This window comes from Chionomys nivalis, chromosome 18, assembly GCF_950005125.1.
Source record: "Chionomys nivalis chromosome 18, mChiNiv1.1, whole genome shotgun sequence".
Classification (NCBI taxonomy): Eukaryota; Metazoa; Chordata; class Mammalia; order Rodentia; family Cricetidae; genus Chionomys; species Chionomys nivalis.
Genome location: NC_080103.1, coordinates 22,870,719 through 22,886,383, shown reverse-complemented (window position 1 = coordinate 22,886,383; position 15,665 = coordinate 22,870,719). Strand labels below are relative to the sequence as shown.

General features: G+C 43.3%; 1 protein-coding gene across 4 annotated transcripts in view; it reads right to left on the bottom strand.

Annotated features, from left to right (window-relative positions):
* Positions 1-15,665, bottom strand: part of Clcc1 (chloride channel CLIC like 1) — a 29,200-nt gene that overhangs the window by 11,079 nt on the left and 2,456 nt on the right. For 3 of the 4 annotated variants that reach the window (XM_057793194.1, XM_057793192.1, XM_057793195.1), the window contains exons 2-4: positions 9,575-9,704; positions 9,041-9,142; positions 4,313-4,420 (exon numbers count right to left, since the gene is read on the bottom strand). In XM_057793194.1, the coding sequence (XP_057649177.1) occupies positions 4,313-4,420; positions 9,041-9,142; positions 9,575-9,703 (339 nt within the window). In that variant the 5' untranslated portion in view covers position 9,704. Of the gene's footprint in view, positions 1-4,312; positions 4,421-9,040; positions 9,143-9,574; positions 9,714-15,665 lie in introns of all 4 variants that reach the window. The other variant, XM_057793193.1, reaches the window with a different exon arrangement.

The following is a 15,665-nucleotide window of genomic DNA, read 5'->3' as shown; positions in this document are numbered from 1 at the left end:
TCTTTGAATTGTTTGACGGCTGAGGAAGGAGCCACAGCTGCTAAAAGACATTTGATTATAAATGCTGCTGGATTAATCCAACATAATTATTTTGAAAATGCCCTTACTTCAAAATTTAAGTCAAAAGATATATCTCTTTGGAGAAGAGGTTTTGCTTTTATTTCCACAGGAAATGAGAGGCTGGGAATTCATTCTGCTACACTGAATGTAGCATGTAATAGGCCAGGATAAAAACAATGATCTACAGTATTGGCCCTGAAAAATCAAGTTTGATCAAGAAAGACCCCCTGAAAAATCTCCGATAGGAGCAGATAGCCCAGATGATCCAACATTTCAGAACATCTCATTGCAGTTTCCTCTGAGTTCTACATCCAGAACAGCCTCAAGACTGTTGGCTGAGATGATCAAGCTTCACAGAATACTCCAGTCAGGACTTGACCACAATCCTAAATTTTCTTTAGGTCCCCATAAAAATTACCAGTCCTCACAATCAGCAGAAAGTAGCCTATAAAATCACGCCCACATTCCCCCCAAAAATGGATTATGAATGTTTGTCTTTGTTTAGAATGTTGGTTACAAGTTGTTGTGGATAGTGGTCAGGAAAAAAGCTAAACAAAGGAGGTAAGATTCAGAGTTCTTGTTTAAAAAAGAAAAAAAGCAGAAGTACTGTGGGACAATGGTCTTGTACCCTGTAAAGATTTGTCTCTTGTATTGGTTTAATAAAACATTGACTGGCCAGTAGCCAGGCAGGAAGTATACATGGGGTGACCAGAATAGGAGAATTTTGCAAAGAAGAAAGGTTCAGTCTGCAGTCATCACCCAGATGCAGAAGAAGCAAGATAAGAACACCTCACTGATAAAAGGTACCAAGCCATGTGGCTAACACAGACAAGAATTATGGGTTAAGATGTAAGAGTTAGTTAATAAGAAGCCTGAGCTAATAGGTCAACCAGTTTATAATTAATGTAGGCATCTGTGTGTCTTTTTGGGATTGAACAGCTGTGGGCCCAGGTAGGACAGAAACCTCCGCCCTGGTCTCTGAACACTTATCAACTGATCAATATATAACTTTGCTTCTGTTGACACCTTAATCAGAAATATCAGTGACTCATTACCACTAAACACACTGCCAAGAGTCCTATAATTCATGCCCAGATGAAGTTTATATAACATGCTTTTCTTGTAGGGTACATCATAGACTTTTTGCATGCAGGGACAATAGATGGCATTTCACATTTCGGAGACATTCCAAATGATGTAATTACTTTAAACAAAGAAATCCCTTCCTACCCCAAAGTGTGCAAAACGTAGCATGTAATAGGCCACACTAAACGTAGCATGTAATAGGCCACACTAAACGTAGCATGTAATAGGCCACACTGAATGTAGCATGTAATAGGCCAGGATAAAAGTGAGTTTTGTTGCCTTGTTCCGCCTTACTAAACCCAGGGCCTTGGACATGCTAGGCCATAGTGTTACCTCTGAGCAGTAACCCTAGCTCCAATTTTCTAGGTTTTTTTTTTTAAATCTATCTATCTATCTATCTATCTATCTATCTATCTATCTATCTATCTATCTATCTATCTATCTATCCATCTATCCATCTATCCATCCATCCATCCATCCATCCATCCATCCATCCATCCATCCATCCATCCATCCATCCATCCACCCATCCATCCACCCATCTTTTTTTTAGAATCACTCTTTCAGTTTAGGGAACCAAGACATGATGAAAGTATCAAGCAATTGGCACATGTACAAGAGTGAGCATGGAAATACCTCAAAGTAGGGGACGGTGAGATGACTCAGGTGGAAAGCGCTTTCTCTGCATGAATGAGAACCTGAGTTTGGATCTCCAGCACCCACATTAAAAGCCAGTTGTGGGAATGAAAACCCACAGTCGTACCCCTAAGAACACAGACACAAGGAGGATCCCTGGGGCTTGCTGGCCAGCCAATCTTGCCCAGTTGGTGAGCTCCAGTTTAGATAGAAACTTTGCCTCAAAAAATTGGGTGGAAAGTGATTTGGAAGACACCCCAAATTGATCTCTGTCCTTCTCATTGTGAACACACATGCATGCATGTATGTGTGTATATATATATACATATATATACATACACACACACACCTTAAAAATGATAATTTAGAAATCACGAAGTACTGATTTTGATATGACAAATCTTAATCAATAGGTAAATTCACAAACATAGAAACTGCAAAAAATAAGGACAGACTCTGCATCTTTATGATTCAATTTATGAGTTTCATTTGCTGACACTATTGTCAGATAGCCTAAAATTTAAAAATAAGAAACATTGGGGCTGGAGAGATGGCTCAGTAGTTAAGAGCACTGACTGCTCTTCTCAAGGACCCGGGTTCAATTCCCAGTACCCACATGGCAGCTCACAACTGTCTGAAAATCCAGTTCCAGGGGATCTGACACCTTCACACCAATGCACATAAAGTTAAAAATAAACCATAAAAAATTTAAAAAAACATTTTCAAAATTATTTAAAAATAAAAATGTGTTTCCTTGAAATAGAAAACTATCTTTTTATCAGTGCAAGTTCACTGTAAACAACTGACATTCACTGACCAGTTGATACATAATTTGGATTTTAGTTTGATTTTTGGGACAGAATCTCATTATGACTCCAGGACAGCCTCAAAGCAGTGATCCTCCTGTGTTAGACTCCTGAGCACAGGGATTATAGGCATATGCCAGTACACTCAGGCTTTACAGTCTGAATGTTCAATGTTGCCCAAAGGTCCACATGCTAAACACTTGATGCCCAGGGTAGCACTATAGCAATGTGGTCATTTAGGAGGTAGGACTTGGTGGGAGAAAGTTAGGAATAAGTCCTTGAAAGGACTTGTGGGGCAGATGTTCCTTTCTCCTTCCCTTTTGCTTCCTAGCCACGACATGAAAAGGACATTCCACTACATGCTTCTAGCCATGAGTATCTGCTATACTTACTAAAGGCCAGGTCTTACACTGGAATGTCCAAATCATGGAAGGTTTGTCCAAACAAACCTTACTTTTTCTTTTTTTAATTTATTTTTTGTTGTTTTAGATTTTTGTTTGAGAGAGGGTCTCATGTATGCCATACTGGCCTTGAACTTGTTAAGTAGCCAAGGAAGACTGAAATACTGATCATCTACCTCCAAGACTAGGGGACTGCAGCATACACACCAAGGCCTGGTTTATGGGGGCTAGGGATGGAACCCCAGGCAAACACTATCAACTAAGGGTCCTTTCTCAGGTATTTTGTTATACTGAGAAAAAACGGCCTAACAGGAAATTTCCTGTGCTCAATTTGTCTGCCCATATACTACAGCTGGAATGATAGAGATTTGTACAACCCCTGCAAAAGGATGACAGGCATATTTCATATTTTTATGGACTACATAGGACTTTATCTCAAAAAAGAAAAAAAAAAGTTAAACTTGTGAGCTGCTTTTGGTGGCTGGAACACATGGCCAGACCAAACAAAAGTCTGCCTCCAACCCCTAGACCAATTCTGGGGACATAAACAATACAGAAAAAATACCTCATGCACTTACAAATAAGCTTTGGATACACTTCTCAGCCTTCCGGCTAAGAATGTGTAAAAAATGAGCTTCGTAAGTATATTATAAGATACAAAATCATAAGTCTTCATCATGTGTTGATTTCCCAAACTGAAACAGTAATTCTCAAAAATGATAATAAACAAACAAACTATACGGAAAGCTGGAGCTAGGGTACTCTATGGTAGCACTATGGCCTAGTACATGCAAGGCCCTGGGTCTGCTCTCCAGCACTGTGAAACAACACAGGACTCCCACCATCCTAAGTACCATATGCACATGATACACAATTCCAAAAATAAGACCTACCATAGTAAACAGCAAAGAGAAAGACTACTGAAAACATTTTTCTTGTCCTCACAGGAATGGGAAAACGAGAAGAAAGGTTAGGAAAAGACTCTGTCCCTAGTCCTCAGAGGTCTTAGGGAAAACAGCGCCTTCTGTACTGCTCACCTCCACCAGCCCGTCATGCTGGATGCTTCCTATAGTCTTGTACATACAGCGTTTGGGAAAAGGGTGAAGCAGGTTCTTTTCTACTAAAGCACAATGAGGCTCTATTACTTCCCCCGCCCCCTTTTTTGGGGGGGAAACAGACTGGGCCAGAACTAGAAATTCTCCTGCCTCAACCTCCTGAGTAGCTAACACGACAGATGTGTCACGTGCATGGCACAACTTCTTACACGATGTGAAACAATGAAAGTATCTGCTACGGATCAGTACCATGTCCTCAAATACTTACAAGTCCAAGCTTGCCGGCTTCAATTAAAATCTTATTTAGGTATCTCCTAAACACAGGGTTGCTTTGACTTTCATAATCTTTCATTTTCTTCTTCTCACAGTCATCCACCTGTAATCATATAATAAAGTCAAGCTTCAAAAGCTAATGAGAGGGTCAAGTTCTAGTGCTGGGGAATATTAGTGAAGATGTGTTACATTTGTTTATGCTAAGATGGGCTGCATTTTTTATGTTGCATTTGTTTAACCCTGTAAAGCTGTGTACTTTGCCCGTCTAAAACACTGATCTAATAAGGAGCTGAACAGTCGATAGCTAGGCAGGAGAGAGGGATAGGCAGGGTTGCTGGCAAAGAGAATAAGAGAAGAAATCTAGGCTTGAGAGATGAGAGAGAAGAAGAAAACACCAGCTGCCAGCTACCCAGCTGCCAGCCACGGAGTAAGAAGGAAAGAAGGATCTATAGAATAAAAGATAAAAGCCCAGAGCCAAACAAAACATGGTTAAAGAGAAATGGGATAATTTAATGCCGCTATCTCGGTGGGGACCTCCAAATGCCGCGCACCACGCCCCCCATGTCTACGCTCTGTGCGCTGGCACCCAGTTACCAAGCTTTAGGCAAGGGGCTGGAGGTTAAAATACACAGAGACACAGCGACACGGTCATCCTTCAATTCCCCAAGAATGCCCCCTTTATTGTGTTCAGGGGCAGATTATATAGAGATAGTCACGCCCCAGCCAAACCCACCAGAAACCACTCTCCTGCCATCAGGAACTCCTGAAGGTCTCGTGCTCAGAGCAGCTGTAGGCTCTCAGATCAGGGGATTACAAGAAATTCAGGATCTGGGGTCTCACTGCTCCCAACATCTCCCCCCTAAATTTTTTATAAAGCAGAAGACCCTCCTGACCACACAGCCTTTTGGTCACTTTGATTGAACCTGTTGTAATCAGGAGAGAGTGACAACATCTCCTCAGGAGGATACTGGCTTTTAGGGAACACAAGAGAGCAACTTAAGCCTATAAGATAGGTAGATTCAAGTACTCCAGAGACTGTTGGTTCCTCATACTATTTCCCTCTTCCCCTCAAATGAACAGAGGTGTGTGACCATTTCAGACTCGGGACTTTTAGGAGTGGCTTTGCCATGACCCCAGGAGCAGTCAGAAACCACTGCTCCTTCAGCAGTCCCCTAAATAACATACCCCAGCTGCCACCCCCCCCCCCCCCCGTGGTACATTCATTCTTGTCAGCTGAGTGCATGGAAGACACCTTCCTCATGCACCTCTTTGGCTTCCCTCGCAGCCCAGCTGCTTCTGCTAAGGAACCCTTTGGCTAAACAGTTACGGTCTGGTGTGCTATTTGTAACATTTCAAGGGCTATTCAAGTAACCATTGAGTTGTTTCACCACATAAGAGGCATTAGCAATATTAACAGGTCACGCAAATGAAATAATGAACAAGACATTTGCTGTACTAGCCGTAAGTCCACCGGCTCCTACAATAGGGCAGTCTCTTGATTTAAATTCACTCTGCCACAGACTCTTCAGTGTGCAGAGTCTGAAACCGCCACTGCCTTTTCCTTGTCCTGCGGCTGCGTTCTCGGGCAGCCCAGCGGGGTCTGTGCTCCAGCTTGTCTCAGCTCCAGTACTTGTTGTTGCGTTTGCTGATACTCTTAGCACTGCTGTGGCATCCGCCGGGCTAGGCACCAACTGGGCTGAGGCAATGTGCCTTCCACCACAGCCACCTAACAAAGCTCTGCTCCAGCTGCCTTCTAGCCCCAGCTGCATTCGTTCTGGGTTCAAACTGGTGCATGGAGTGGAGCAGAACTCAGGAAAGCAGGCTTGCTGCTCTGCAACCACTGAGGGAGCCCCACTTAAATTATCTTTTAGGGAATTTGGGCGTTGTCAATCTGTCCGGCTACTTCCTGCTGAGCGGGGATGTTGCATTCTTAGGGGTATTTACTGCAATTTATTGCCATTTTCCAGTCGCGCTCGGACACGGGTCTCAGCAAAGGGGGAGAGGTGGAGGCTTCACCTCCCCACCAAGCTGGTAGGGTCCAGGCCAACAGGCCTTGTCGCAGTCCGGTCATGCTGCTCTTCTGCACCGTGAGGCCCGCGCTGGAAGCGGGCCTAGGGCCTAGCGTTCTTGCCTCGTGGGTCCTCAAGGCAGGTCCCGGGGTTTTGCATGTGGCATCGCAGCCCCTCAGCTCCTGCCGCCTGCCTTGGAGCCGCCACAGCTCATACTCCACTGCAACATTTCAGGAGGTCTTGGTAATTCAAACCACATGAATATTGAATAAATCCTTAGGATCTCATCGTCTGTGGAGACAAAAAACAGAACCTCCTTTCCAAAACATCAAATTCTTAAGCCCATATTTTAAAGTCAAGATACCTTTCTTAGCAGTTCCTAGAATCAAATGTCTTTCTCCAGTCCAGAACAAAAAGGGCAACACAATCAACATATCATACATCTGTACACATTTATCTTTTCAAGCTATATACATTCTATCTTTTCCCAATACATATATCCCCTCCAGCTGGGAACAACCCTGTTCATTTACCCCTCTTTCTCGGTTGACTTTCACTTGCTGCCAAACCGAGCAATTAACACATATACTACAATCCACCCTCACCTTCTGAGGGCAACCTCTCAGCATTCTCTAGTTCCCGATATCTTGGCTGGGACCTCCAAATTCCGCTATCTCAGAGGGGACCTCCAAATTCCGCTATCTCGGTGGGGACCTCCAAATTCCGCTATCTCGGTGGGGACCTCCAAATGCCGCGCCCCCACCCCCCACCCCCCGGGGTCTGCGCTCTGTGCGCTGGCACCCAGTTACCGAGCTTCGGGCAAGGGGCTGGAGGTTAAAATACACAGACACACACAGACAGAAACACAACGACACTGTCATCCAATTCCCCAAGAATGCCCCCTTTATTGTGTTCAGGGGCAGATTATATAGAGATAGCCACGCCCCAGCCAAACCCACCAGAAACCACTCTCCTGCCATCAGGAACTCCTGAAGGTCTCGTGCTCAGAGCAGCTGTAGGCACTCAGATCAGGGGATTACAAGAAATTCAGAATCTGGGGTCTCACTGCTCCCAAAAATTTAAGTTAGAAACAAGTCAAGCTAAGGCCAGACATTCATAAGTAAGAATAAGTGTCTATGTATTTACTTGGGAGCTGGATGGCAGGCCCCCAAAATGTAAAAAAAAAAAAAAAAACTAACTAGCAAACAAAACCAACTACTTTCTGGTGATGCTCTCAGAAGAGAAACATCTGGCTGTTATTTTTTGTCTGACAATGTATAGGATTTATTTTAAGTATGCTTAAAGAAAGGGCAGAGTGCTTGACCAGGACATATGTGGACTTCAGTTAAAACTCTGTCTCACAAGATGGACACAGCGCCCATTCTCTCTGTCTCCTCACTGTCCCCATCCTCACCTCTCTTCTCTGCACCCTTGTCACTGTGCCACTCCTCAGTGACCACATGATACCCTCCCTCCCCACTCCAGGCCCTTCCATGCCGCCCCCATCTCACTGTCTATACAACCAACAGAGTAGTTACCACCAGACCAGAGAAAACACTCAAATCCCTTACCATCCTATTTCCTTTTAGACAAACTCTACATAAAAATAAATAAATAAATAAATAAAAGTGGTGGTGCAAGCCTTTAATCCCAGCACTCAGAAGACAGAGGCAGAGGGATCTCTGTGAGTTCAAGGCCACCCTGGTACAGACTGAGTTCCAGGACAGGCTACAAAGGTACACGGAGAAACCCTGTCTCAAAAAAACACTAAACAAAATGTTAAGAAGCTTGAAAAGAAGAGCTCCCCACACTAAATTGTCAGCTCTATTCACATCTGGAAGAGCAGCTGTCACAGCCTTTAATGACCTTTCCTCTGCTCACCTGTTCCACTGCAGCAGCAGGCAGTGATAACAATCAAGATGAAAGCTATTCCTGTACCAACAAGTTTATACTCTCACAACTACAATTAATGTTATTACAAAAATATTAAGTACTATTTTATAAGACAAGATGTAACTAAATTATAAAAACATACAATTGTATAGAACACAGAACATTACAAATATAAAAATTAACAAAGACAAAAAGGCCAAGTAACTGTCTTAGGGTTAATATTGCTGTGACGAAACAGCATGATCGAAGCAAAGGGTTTATTTGGTTCCACTGCTCATCAATGAAGGACGTCAGAACAGGAACTCAAGCAGGGCAGGAACCAGGAAGCAAGAGCTGATGCAGAGGCCATGGAGAGGTTGTTTATTGGCTTTCTTCAGAACCTAGGACCACCAACCCAGGGGTGGACCCCCACAACGGGCTGTGCCCTCCCCCATCAATTGCTAAAATTAAGAAATGCCCTATAGGCTTGACTACAGTCCCATCTAATGGAGGCATTTTCTTTCTTTTTTTAAATATTTATTTATTTGTTATGTATACAATATTCTGTCTGTGTGTATGTCTGCAGGCCAGAAGAGAGCACCAGACTTCATTACAGATGGTTGTGAGCCACCATGTGGTGGCCGGGAATTGAACTCAGGACCTTTGGAAGAGCAGGCAATGCTCTTAACCGCTGAGCCATCTCTCCAGCCCCATGGAGGTGTTTTCTTAATGAAAACACCTTCCTCTCAGATGACCCCAGCTTATCTCAAGCTGACAGAAAACTAGCCAGCAAAGTAACTAAAATAAATAGTTAATTTGTGAATGGAAAAAAAAAATCCAACCTTGTGAGTTAAAGAATCCAGTCTGTGCAAGCAGTCTGATAACTCCTCAGCATTCGACAAGTCAGGGATCATTTCCTTTTTCTCGGATGTACCATATTTCATCTGTATCAAAGCAGACATTTTACTCTTCAGGCTTCAGTTGTACAGACAGGTCCCAGGGAATAAAGACTTAAAACATGACTATCGTTTTATGACTTTGCTTTTTAAATTCTTCACTTGCATCAAACCACCAAGAAGTAAGAATTAACTATATATGCTAAGAATCAAAACTAAACCAGCTTACTCCTTGATGGGCATTTATATCCAAATTCAAACAAAAATAACCAGATGGGTGAGTACTTGTCTATTGCCTGAAGGCCCTAGGTCCAAGCCCCAAGCATGGAAAAAAAGGGAGGGAAAATATCAAGAAAGTACCTTGCATAACTACTAATCCTTTATATAACTCTTATAGTTCTGTATGAAAAACAACAACAAAACTGGACTATTCCCATCATGGCAGATAAGGTCTTCTCAGTGTATTTAGATCATAGATACCTGAGACTTTCTCATGGTTCCTGAAGCAGCATCATAATTAAGCATATCTGTGGGGTCAATCCAGTCATCATCATGAGCATGACCAGTCATCAGCAAAAGACATTCACAAAGGAGCAGCAGACACAGCATCCTGAGTAGGCTTAAAAAAGAAAAAGAAAAAAAAAAAATCAATGAAATACTAGTTTTTAAATAATTATAAAAGTTACTTCAAGAGTTAGCAGTTTCTGAATAAAGAGCATACAGAATGTACACACATTAAAAGACAAACCTGTAAAATGGCTTGGAGAGTAGCAGTTAAAAGCACTTGGCTATCAAGTGCAAGGCCCTGGGTTCAATTCCCAGCACCTCGTAAAACAGGCATCATGGTGTACACTTGCAATCCTCAAGACAGATGCAGGAGGACCCCAAGTTTAAGATCTTACTTAGCTACATACTAACTTTGAAGCCAGGCTGGGGCATGATACAGTATTTTTTAAAAATACAATAAAATGATATTCACATCAAAATACGTATATAGATACACACACACATATGCACAAAGTAGTCTCATTAAAATATACATTTTTACATGGTGCTGTCATTTTACTCCTAGTTCTTCTATACCCAAAAGATACATGACCACATAAAAGCTTGTGTGAGAATGGGTACACAAATTTTCAAACTAGTCAAAAAATAGAAAAGAGCCCAAAGTCTATCAACTACAAAATGGGTAAATAAAATGCAGTATAGCCATATACAACAATATTCAGGCATAAAGACAACGGATTGCTGATTCTATTCTACAACATAAATGAAACTTTTTAAAATGTGTTACAAGAAACTAGTCAGACAGCTGGGCAGTGCTGGCGCACACCTTTAGTCCCAGCAGAGGAAGGCGGATCTCTGTGAGTTCGAAGCCAGCCTGGTCTACAAAGCAAGTTCCAGGACAGCTAGGACTGTTACACAGACAAACCCCACCTCAAAAAACAAAACAAAGGGCCTGGTTTGTTGCATTTTAGTATATTCACAGATGTGTTTTAGAGGATTGTTCATTACTTGTACCATTCAGGACATTTTCCATATAACTCCAAAACCCAGCCTTAAACACGCATTAACCAACTTTCTGTCATTATAGATTTGCATATCTGGACATTCATTCTCTGCATAGCCCTAGCTGTCCTGGAACTCAATCTGTAGACCAGGCTAGCTTTGAACTCAGAGATTCACTTCTGCCTCCTGAGTGCTGCCCAAGGTCTGTTTTGTTGTTTTTGGTTCGTTATCCAAACTAACCTCAAAATCCTGGGCTCAAACTACCCTTCTACCTCAATCTCAGTCTCATGATTAGCTGCCACCATGAAATTATTAGCTTCTGAAATTATTTCCTTATTTACACGTGTGTGTCGTGTGCGCCGTGTGTGTGTGTATGAGAGAGAGAGAGAGAGAGAGAGAGAGAGAGAGAGAGAGAGAGACCCACCAAAGTCTAAGGACAACTGTTCGAGAGTCTGACCTTGCCTTCCACCTTGCTGATGCAGGGTTTCTCTTGTTCCTCCCACTGTGATGCTTATCTGTCTGCTAGCCCATGAACTCTAGCCAGTTCTGCCCGTTGTTATAGCACTGGGATTACAGAAGCATGTCCCTGCATCCAGCTTTTACATGGGTTCTAGGGACCAAACTGAGGCCCTCAGGCTTGCCAGCAAGATCTTTTACCCCCGAATTTCTTAAACGGTAATTTAAAATGAATGGAGAACACTTATTCTGTCTCATGGAGCAGAATACTACCTGACTGTATAGTCCAAAAGTCACGCTGGTGAGATGGCTCAGCGGGAAAGGCTGTGCCATAAAAACCTGGCAACTTGAGTCCAAACCCAAGAATCCATGTAAGGTGGAAGGAGAGAGCAAATCCCCTCTGAACCCTGTCCTCTGAACCCATATGAGCATCATGGCACAAGTGCCCACATACACATCACACACACACAAAATAAAAGAAAAATTAAGCCAATGAAATGAACAAATTACATAGTATGTGCCTTATAGCACAATACAATTTGCTAGAAAACAAATATTTCTTTTTGAACTTCCTGTGCTTGTGTATAGTGTAGGCATGTGTGCACAGGTACCTGTGTACATGCTGAGGTCAGAGGCCAGCATCCGGTACCCTCTACTGCTTTCCACTTCAGTGTAGAGACAGGGGCTCTCCCTGAACCTGAAGCTCATCAGTTTAGTCTCTAGCCAATGAGCTGCAGCGAGCCTCTGTCTCCAAGCCCTCACCCAGTGCTTGAGTTACAGGCATGTGCCTCTGGGCCTGGCTTTTTACATGAATTCTGTGGATGTAAACCCAGATCTTCATGCGTGAGCAGCAAGCACTTCACCCACTGAACAACTTTCCCAAGTATTTTAATCAGACCCGCCTTACTAATTTACAAAAATCGTTTATTGGGAGTGGAGGTTATGTATGTGCCACAGAACACACGTGAAGGTCACAGCACAGGATAGCCTACGAGAGTTGGTTTCTCCTCCACCACGTGGGTTTTGAGATCTGAACTCAGGTCCTCTTACCAAAAAGGGCCTTTACCAGCTGAGCCATCTTGTCAACCCTTCCCCAATTTTTTTAGCAAATAATTTTAGGTTTTTTTTTTTTAAATAAATAGTTTCAAAAGGTATGGAATTAAGACTCAAATGAGGGTCTACTAAGAGGCACACAGGCCAAGAGCACTTGCTATAATCCAGAATATCTGAGTTCAATTCTCAGCATCTGCATTGGGCAGCTCACAAATGCCTGTAACTTCAACTTCAGGGAATCCAAGCTACTCTTTTAGATTCTGCAGACATCCACATACACATGCATATACACCCACATGACACATACTTGTAAAAAATAAAAAGATAAAGCCTGTCCTAAATTAAACACTTGTCTGTGCTTTCCTGATACCTTGTTCATTATTCTAGCAAAACACAGTGAACTGGACCCTAGACTGGTCTGTCTCTCCCATCAGCAAAGGGCCTTTCAATTATGGCTACATCCAAAGGGCTCTCAAACGCCCACAGCTCTGGCCACTTTCCAGCATCGCCAGGACTGAAGCCCAAGCAAACAGATTTGTAAGGCACCATGGGTGATTTCAGTGTGCAGCCCAGGTAGAAAACCACAGCACTGTGTGAACACCTCTGTAAAAGGGAGTGTCTTACCCACACCTAAACTTCCCACTTCCCCATCCATCTGCCGAAGGCCCAGCACCTAGCCTTGTGGCTGGCAGATCACTCAATGAATGCTAGAAAGCAAGTGCAGAGGACTCAAGCCTTAGCAAGGAGTCAAAGTTCAGAGAACGGAGGAAGCCCATCTGATTAGGAAACTCCAGGGAGACGTCACAGAAGAACGGCAGGGTGAGTGGAACTTGAAGTACAGGGAACCTTCTAGTAGCACGACAAGGAAGAGCACACTTCAGAAACTGTGAGCCAAGGATGAATGGTGGGATAGGGGATGAAGCGCTTGGCAGTGAGGACAACCCCACCTGTGGAAAAGAGTGCTCCACTGTTTTATCTAAGTGTCTGCTACAAGCAAGCACCAAATTTAATAATAAACGTTGAATAATTTTCTTCTAAGATGAAAATGAGACAAGAGAAGCAGGCATGGCAGCATATGTATTTAGTCCCAGCACTGGAGAGGCAAAGGCTGGGCTACATGTGAGACCCTGTCAGAAAATAAAAGAGGGGAATAGCGGGCACTTGCACAGATGGCTTAGAGCACTGGGTGTCTTTTGGAAGAGCCAGGTTTGAATACCAGCACCCATGTGTCAGCTCAAACCACCTGTAATTCCACATCCAAGGTATTCAACATCTTCAAGCCTCTGCAGGCACTAGACACACATGTTACACAGACATACATGCAGGCTTACTTGTCATGGCCACCCTCGTCCCGCAAGGATGACGTGACCACCGGAGCTCTTCTCACTGCAGTTTATTCCAGGACTTTATTCACTTTCTCTCTCTCCTTCTCTCTCCCTCTCTCTCCTCCTCACTCTCTCTCTCTCTCTCCTCTGGGCAAACCTCTCCCAGCCCTTAAGTAGGCATGGGCAACCAACCCCGATTGCCAGGTGGGCACTGCCCATAGGTCCACGCATATGCAAGCAGCTGACAATCATTGCGTGATCACAGCATAAGTCAGGTCTTAGCCATAATTAGGAGCTGATTATCAGATGTGGCTTCACGCAGCTCGCTACACTTACTCATGCACATAAAATTTTTAAAAGGAAGCATAGTAGCGAATGCCTTTAATCCCATCACTCAGGGAGAGGCAGGAAATTTGTGAATCTGAGGCCAGCCTCGTCTACAAAGTAAATTTCAGGACAGCTACACAGTGAGACCCTGTCTAAAAACAAAACAGTGGAACTGGATCCCCCATTTATAATCATGTAAGCTCCCTCCTCTCCACTGAAACATTCTCTTCCAGGGAGCCAGACAGCCTTACAAGCGTGATGAAGCCTCTTCCCCAAAAGTGGTAACAATTGCTGGGGGGGAGAGACTCTTCAGTAACACAGCTTCCTCCAAGGGCCTCCTCACCGCTGGTATAGTGTACCTTGTCCTTCTATAGATGCAGCTGCCCTAGTCAGTCACCCATACGCCATAAGTAACCCCAATAAATTCATTAGTCACTAAGCTAGACTTGGATGGAATTGCTTTTGTCTGTCATTGCTCTCTTTATCTGGGATGAATAAAAATAGTCTTGTCAAGGAGCTGGAGAGATGGCTCGGCAGTTAAGAGCACTGGCTGCTCTTCCAAAGGTCCTGAGTTTAATTCCCAGCAAACACATGGTGCTCACAACCATCTGTCTATAATGGGAGCTGATGCCCTCTTCTGGCATGCAAGCATAAATGCAGACTGAGCACTCATACATAAAGATTTAAAAAAGTAATCTTGTCAGAAAAAGTCATACAACAAAAGTCAAGAGGCCTCTGAAGACACCATCCGGGTCACACCTTCTTCTCAGTCTCCCTGGCCTACAGAACCAGCAGAAAACTGGTCTGTTACTTCAGCTGCCCAGTTTATGATTATTGTGCCAGTCCTAGAAAACCAACACAGAATTCTTTAGACAAAAAAGACCGGAAGTCTACAATCCATAGGCTCCGTACGATGATCACAGAAATGAACCAAACACAGAAATATATTTTTATGTTTGAGAATATAAAAACTAAATATTAACACCATCTCATTCTGGAGAGAGAAAAACTGTGTTTTATTTCTTAAAAAAAAAAATAAGGGGTTGGAGAGATGGCTCAGTGGTTAAGAGCACTGCCTGCTCTTCCAAAGGTCCTGAGTTCAATTCCCGGCAACCACATGGTGGCTCACAACCATCTGTAATGAGGTCTGGTGCCCTCTTCTGGCCTGCAGGCATACACACAGACAGAATATTGTATACATAACAAATAAATAAATATTAAAAAAATAAGAATAGAGCCTTAGAAGAACTACATACAGAAGAATGTGGAGACTTAACTAGAGTAATACACAAGAAAGAAAAAAAACAAAGCAAAGTGAAGACAGCAAGAAAAGGGCTGGAGAGATGGCTCAGGGGTTAGAAACACTGGCTGCTCTTCCAGAGAACCCAGAGCTCCACTCCCAGCACCGACATGGCAGCTCAGAACTGGCTTTAAGTCCAGTTCCAGGGGATGTGGCAGGCTCTTCCGGCCTCTGCAGGCACAGCATGTACATGGTACACAGACATGCATACGGGCAAAAATGCTCATAAACATAAAATAAAGGGGAATCTCTCTCTCTCTCTTTTGAAAAAGAAACCAAGAAAGGGCTTGGCAGAAACAAGCATTAGTCATATTTGGCACTTCAAAGAAATTCAGTAAAGCCTGAGAAAAGGTCATTGGATGAGATAACCATTTACTAAAAAAGAGTAATAGGGAGACACCTAATTCTAAAGAAAAGAGTTAAGAAGTAGGTGAGAGCATATAAACTGAGTCGAGACTCTGAAAAGACAGGAGTTTATACAACCGAGGACACGGGAAAGGTGCCCTGTGCCCCTTTCATGAACACCCCATACTTCATTAATAGAAAAATGAGAAGGAAGACAGACTTTCCCAAATAAACAGGGAGGTGAGGGTGGAGGTAA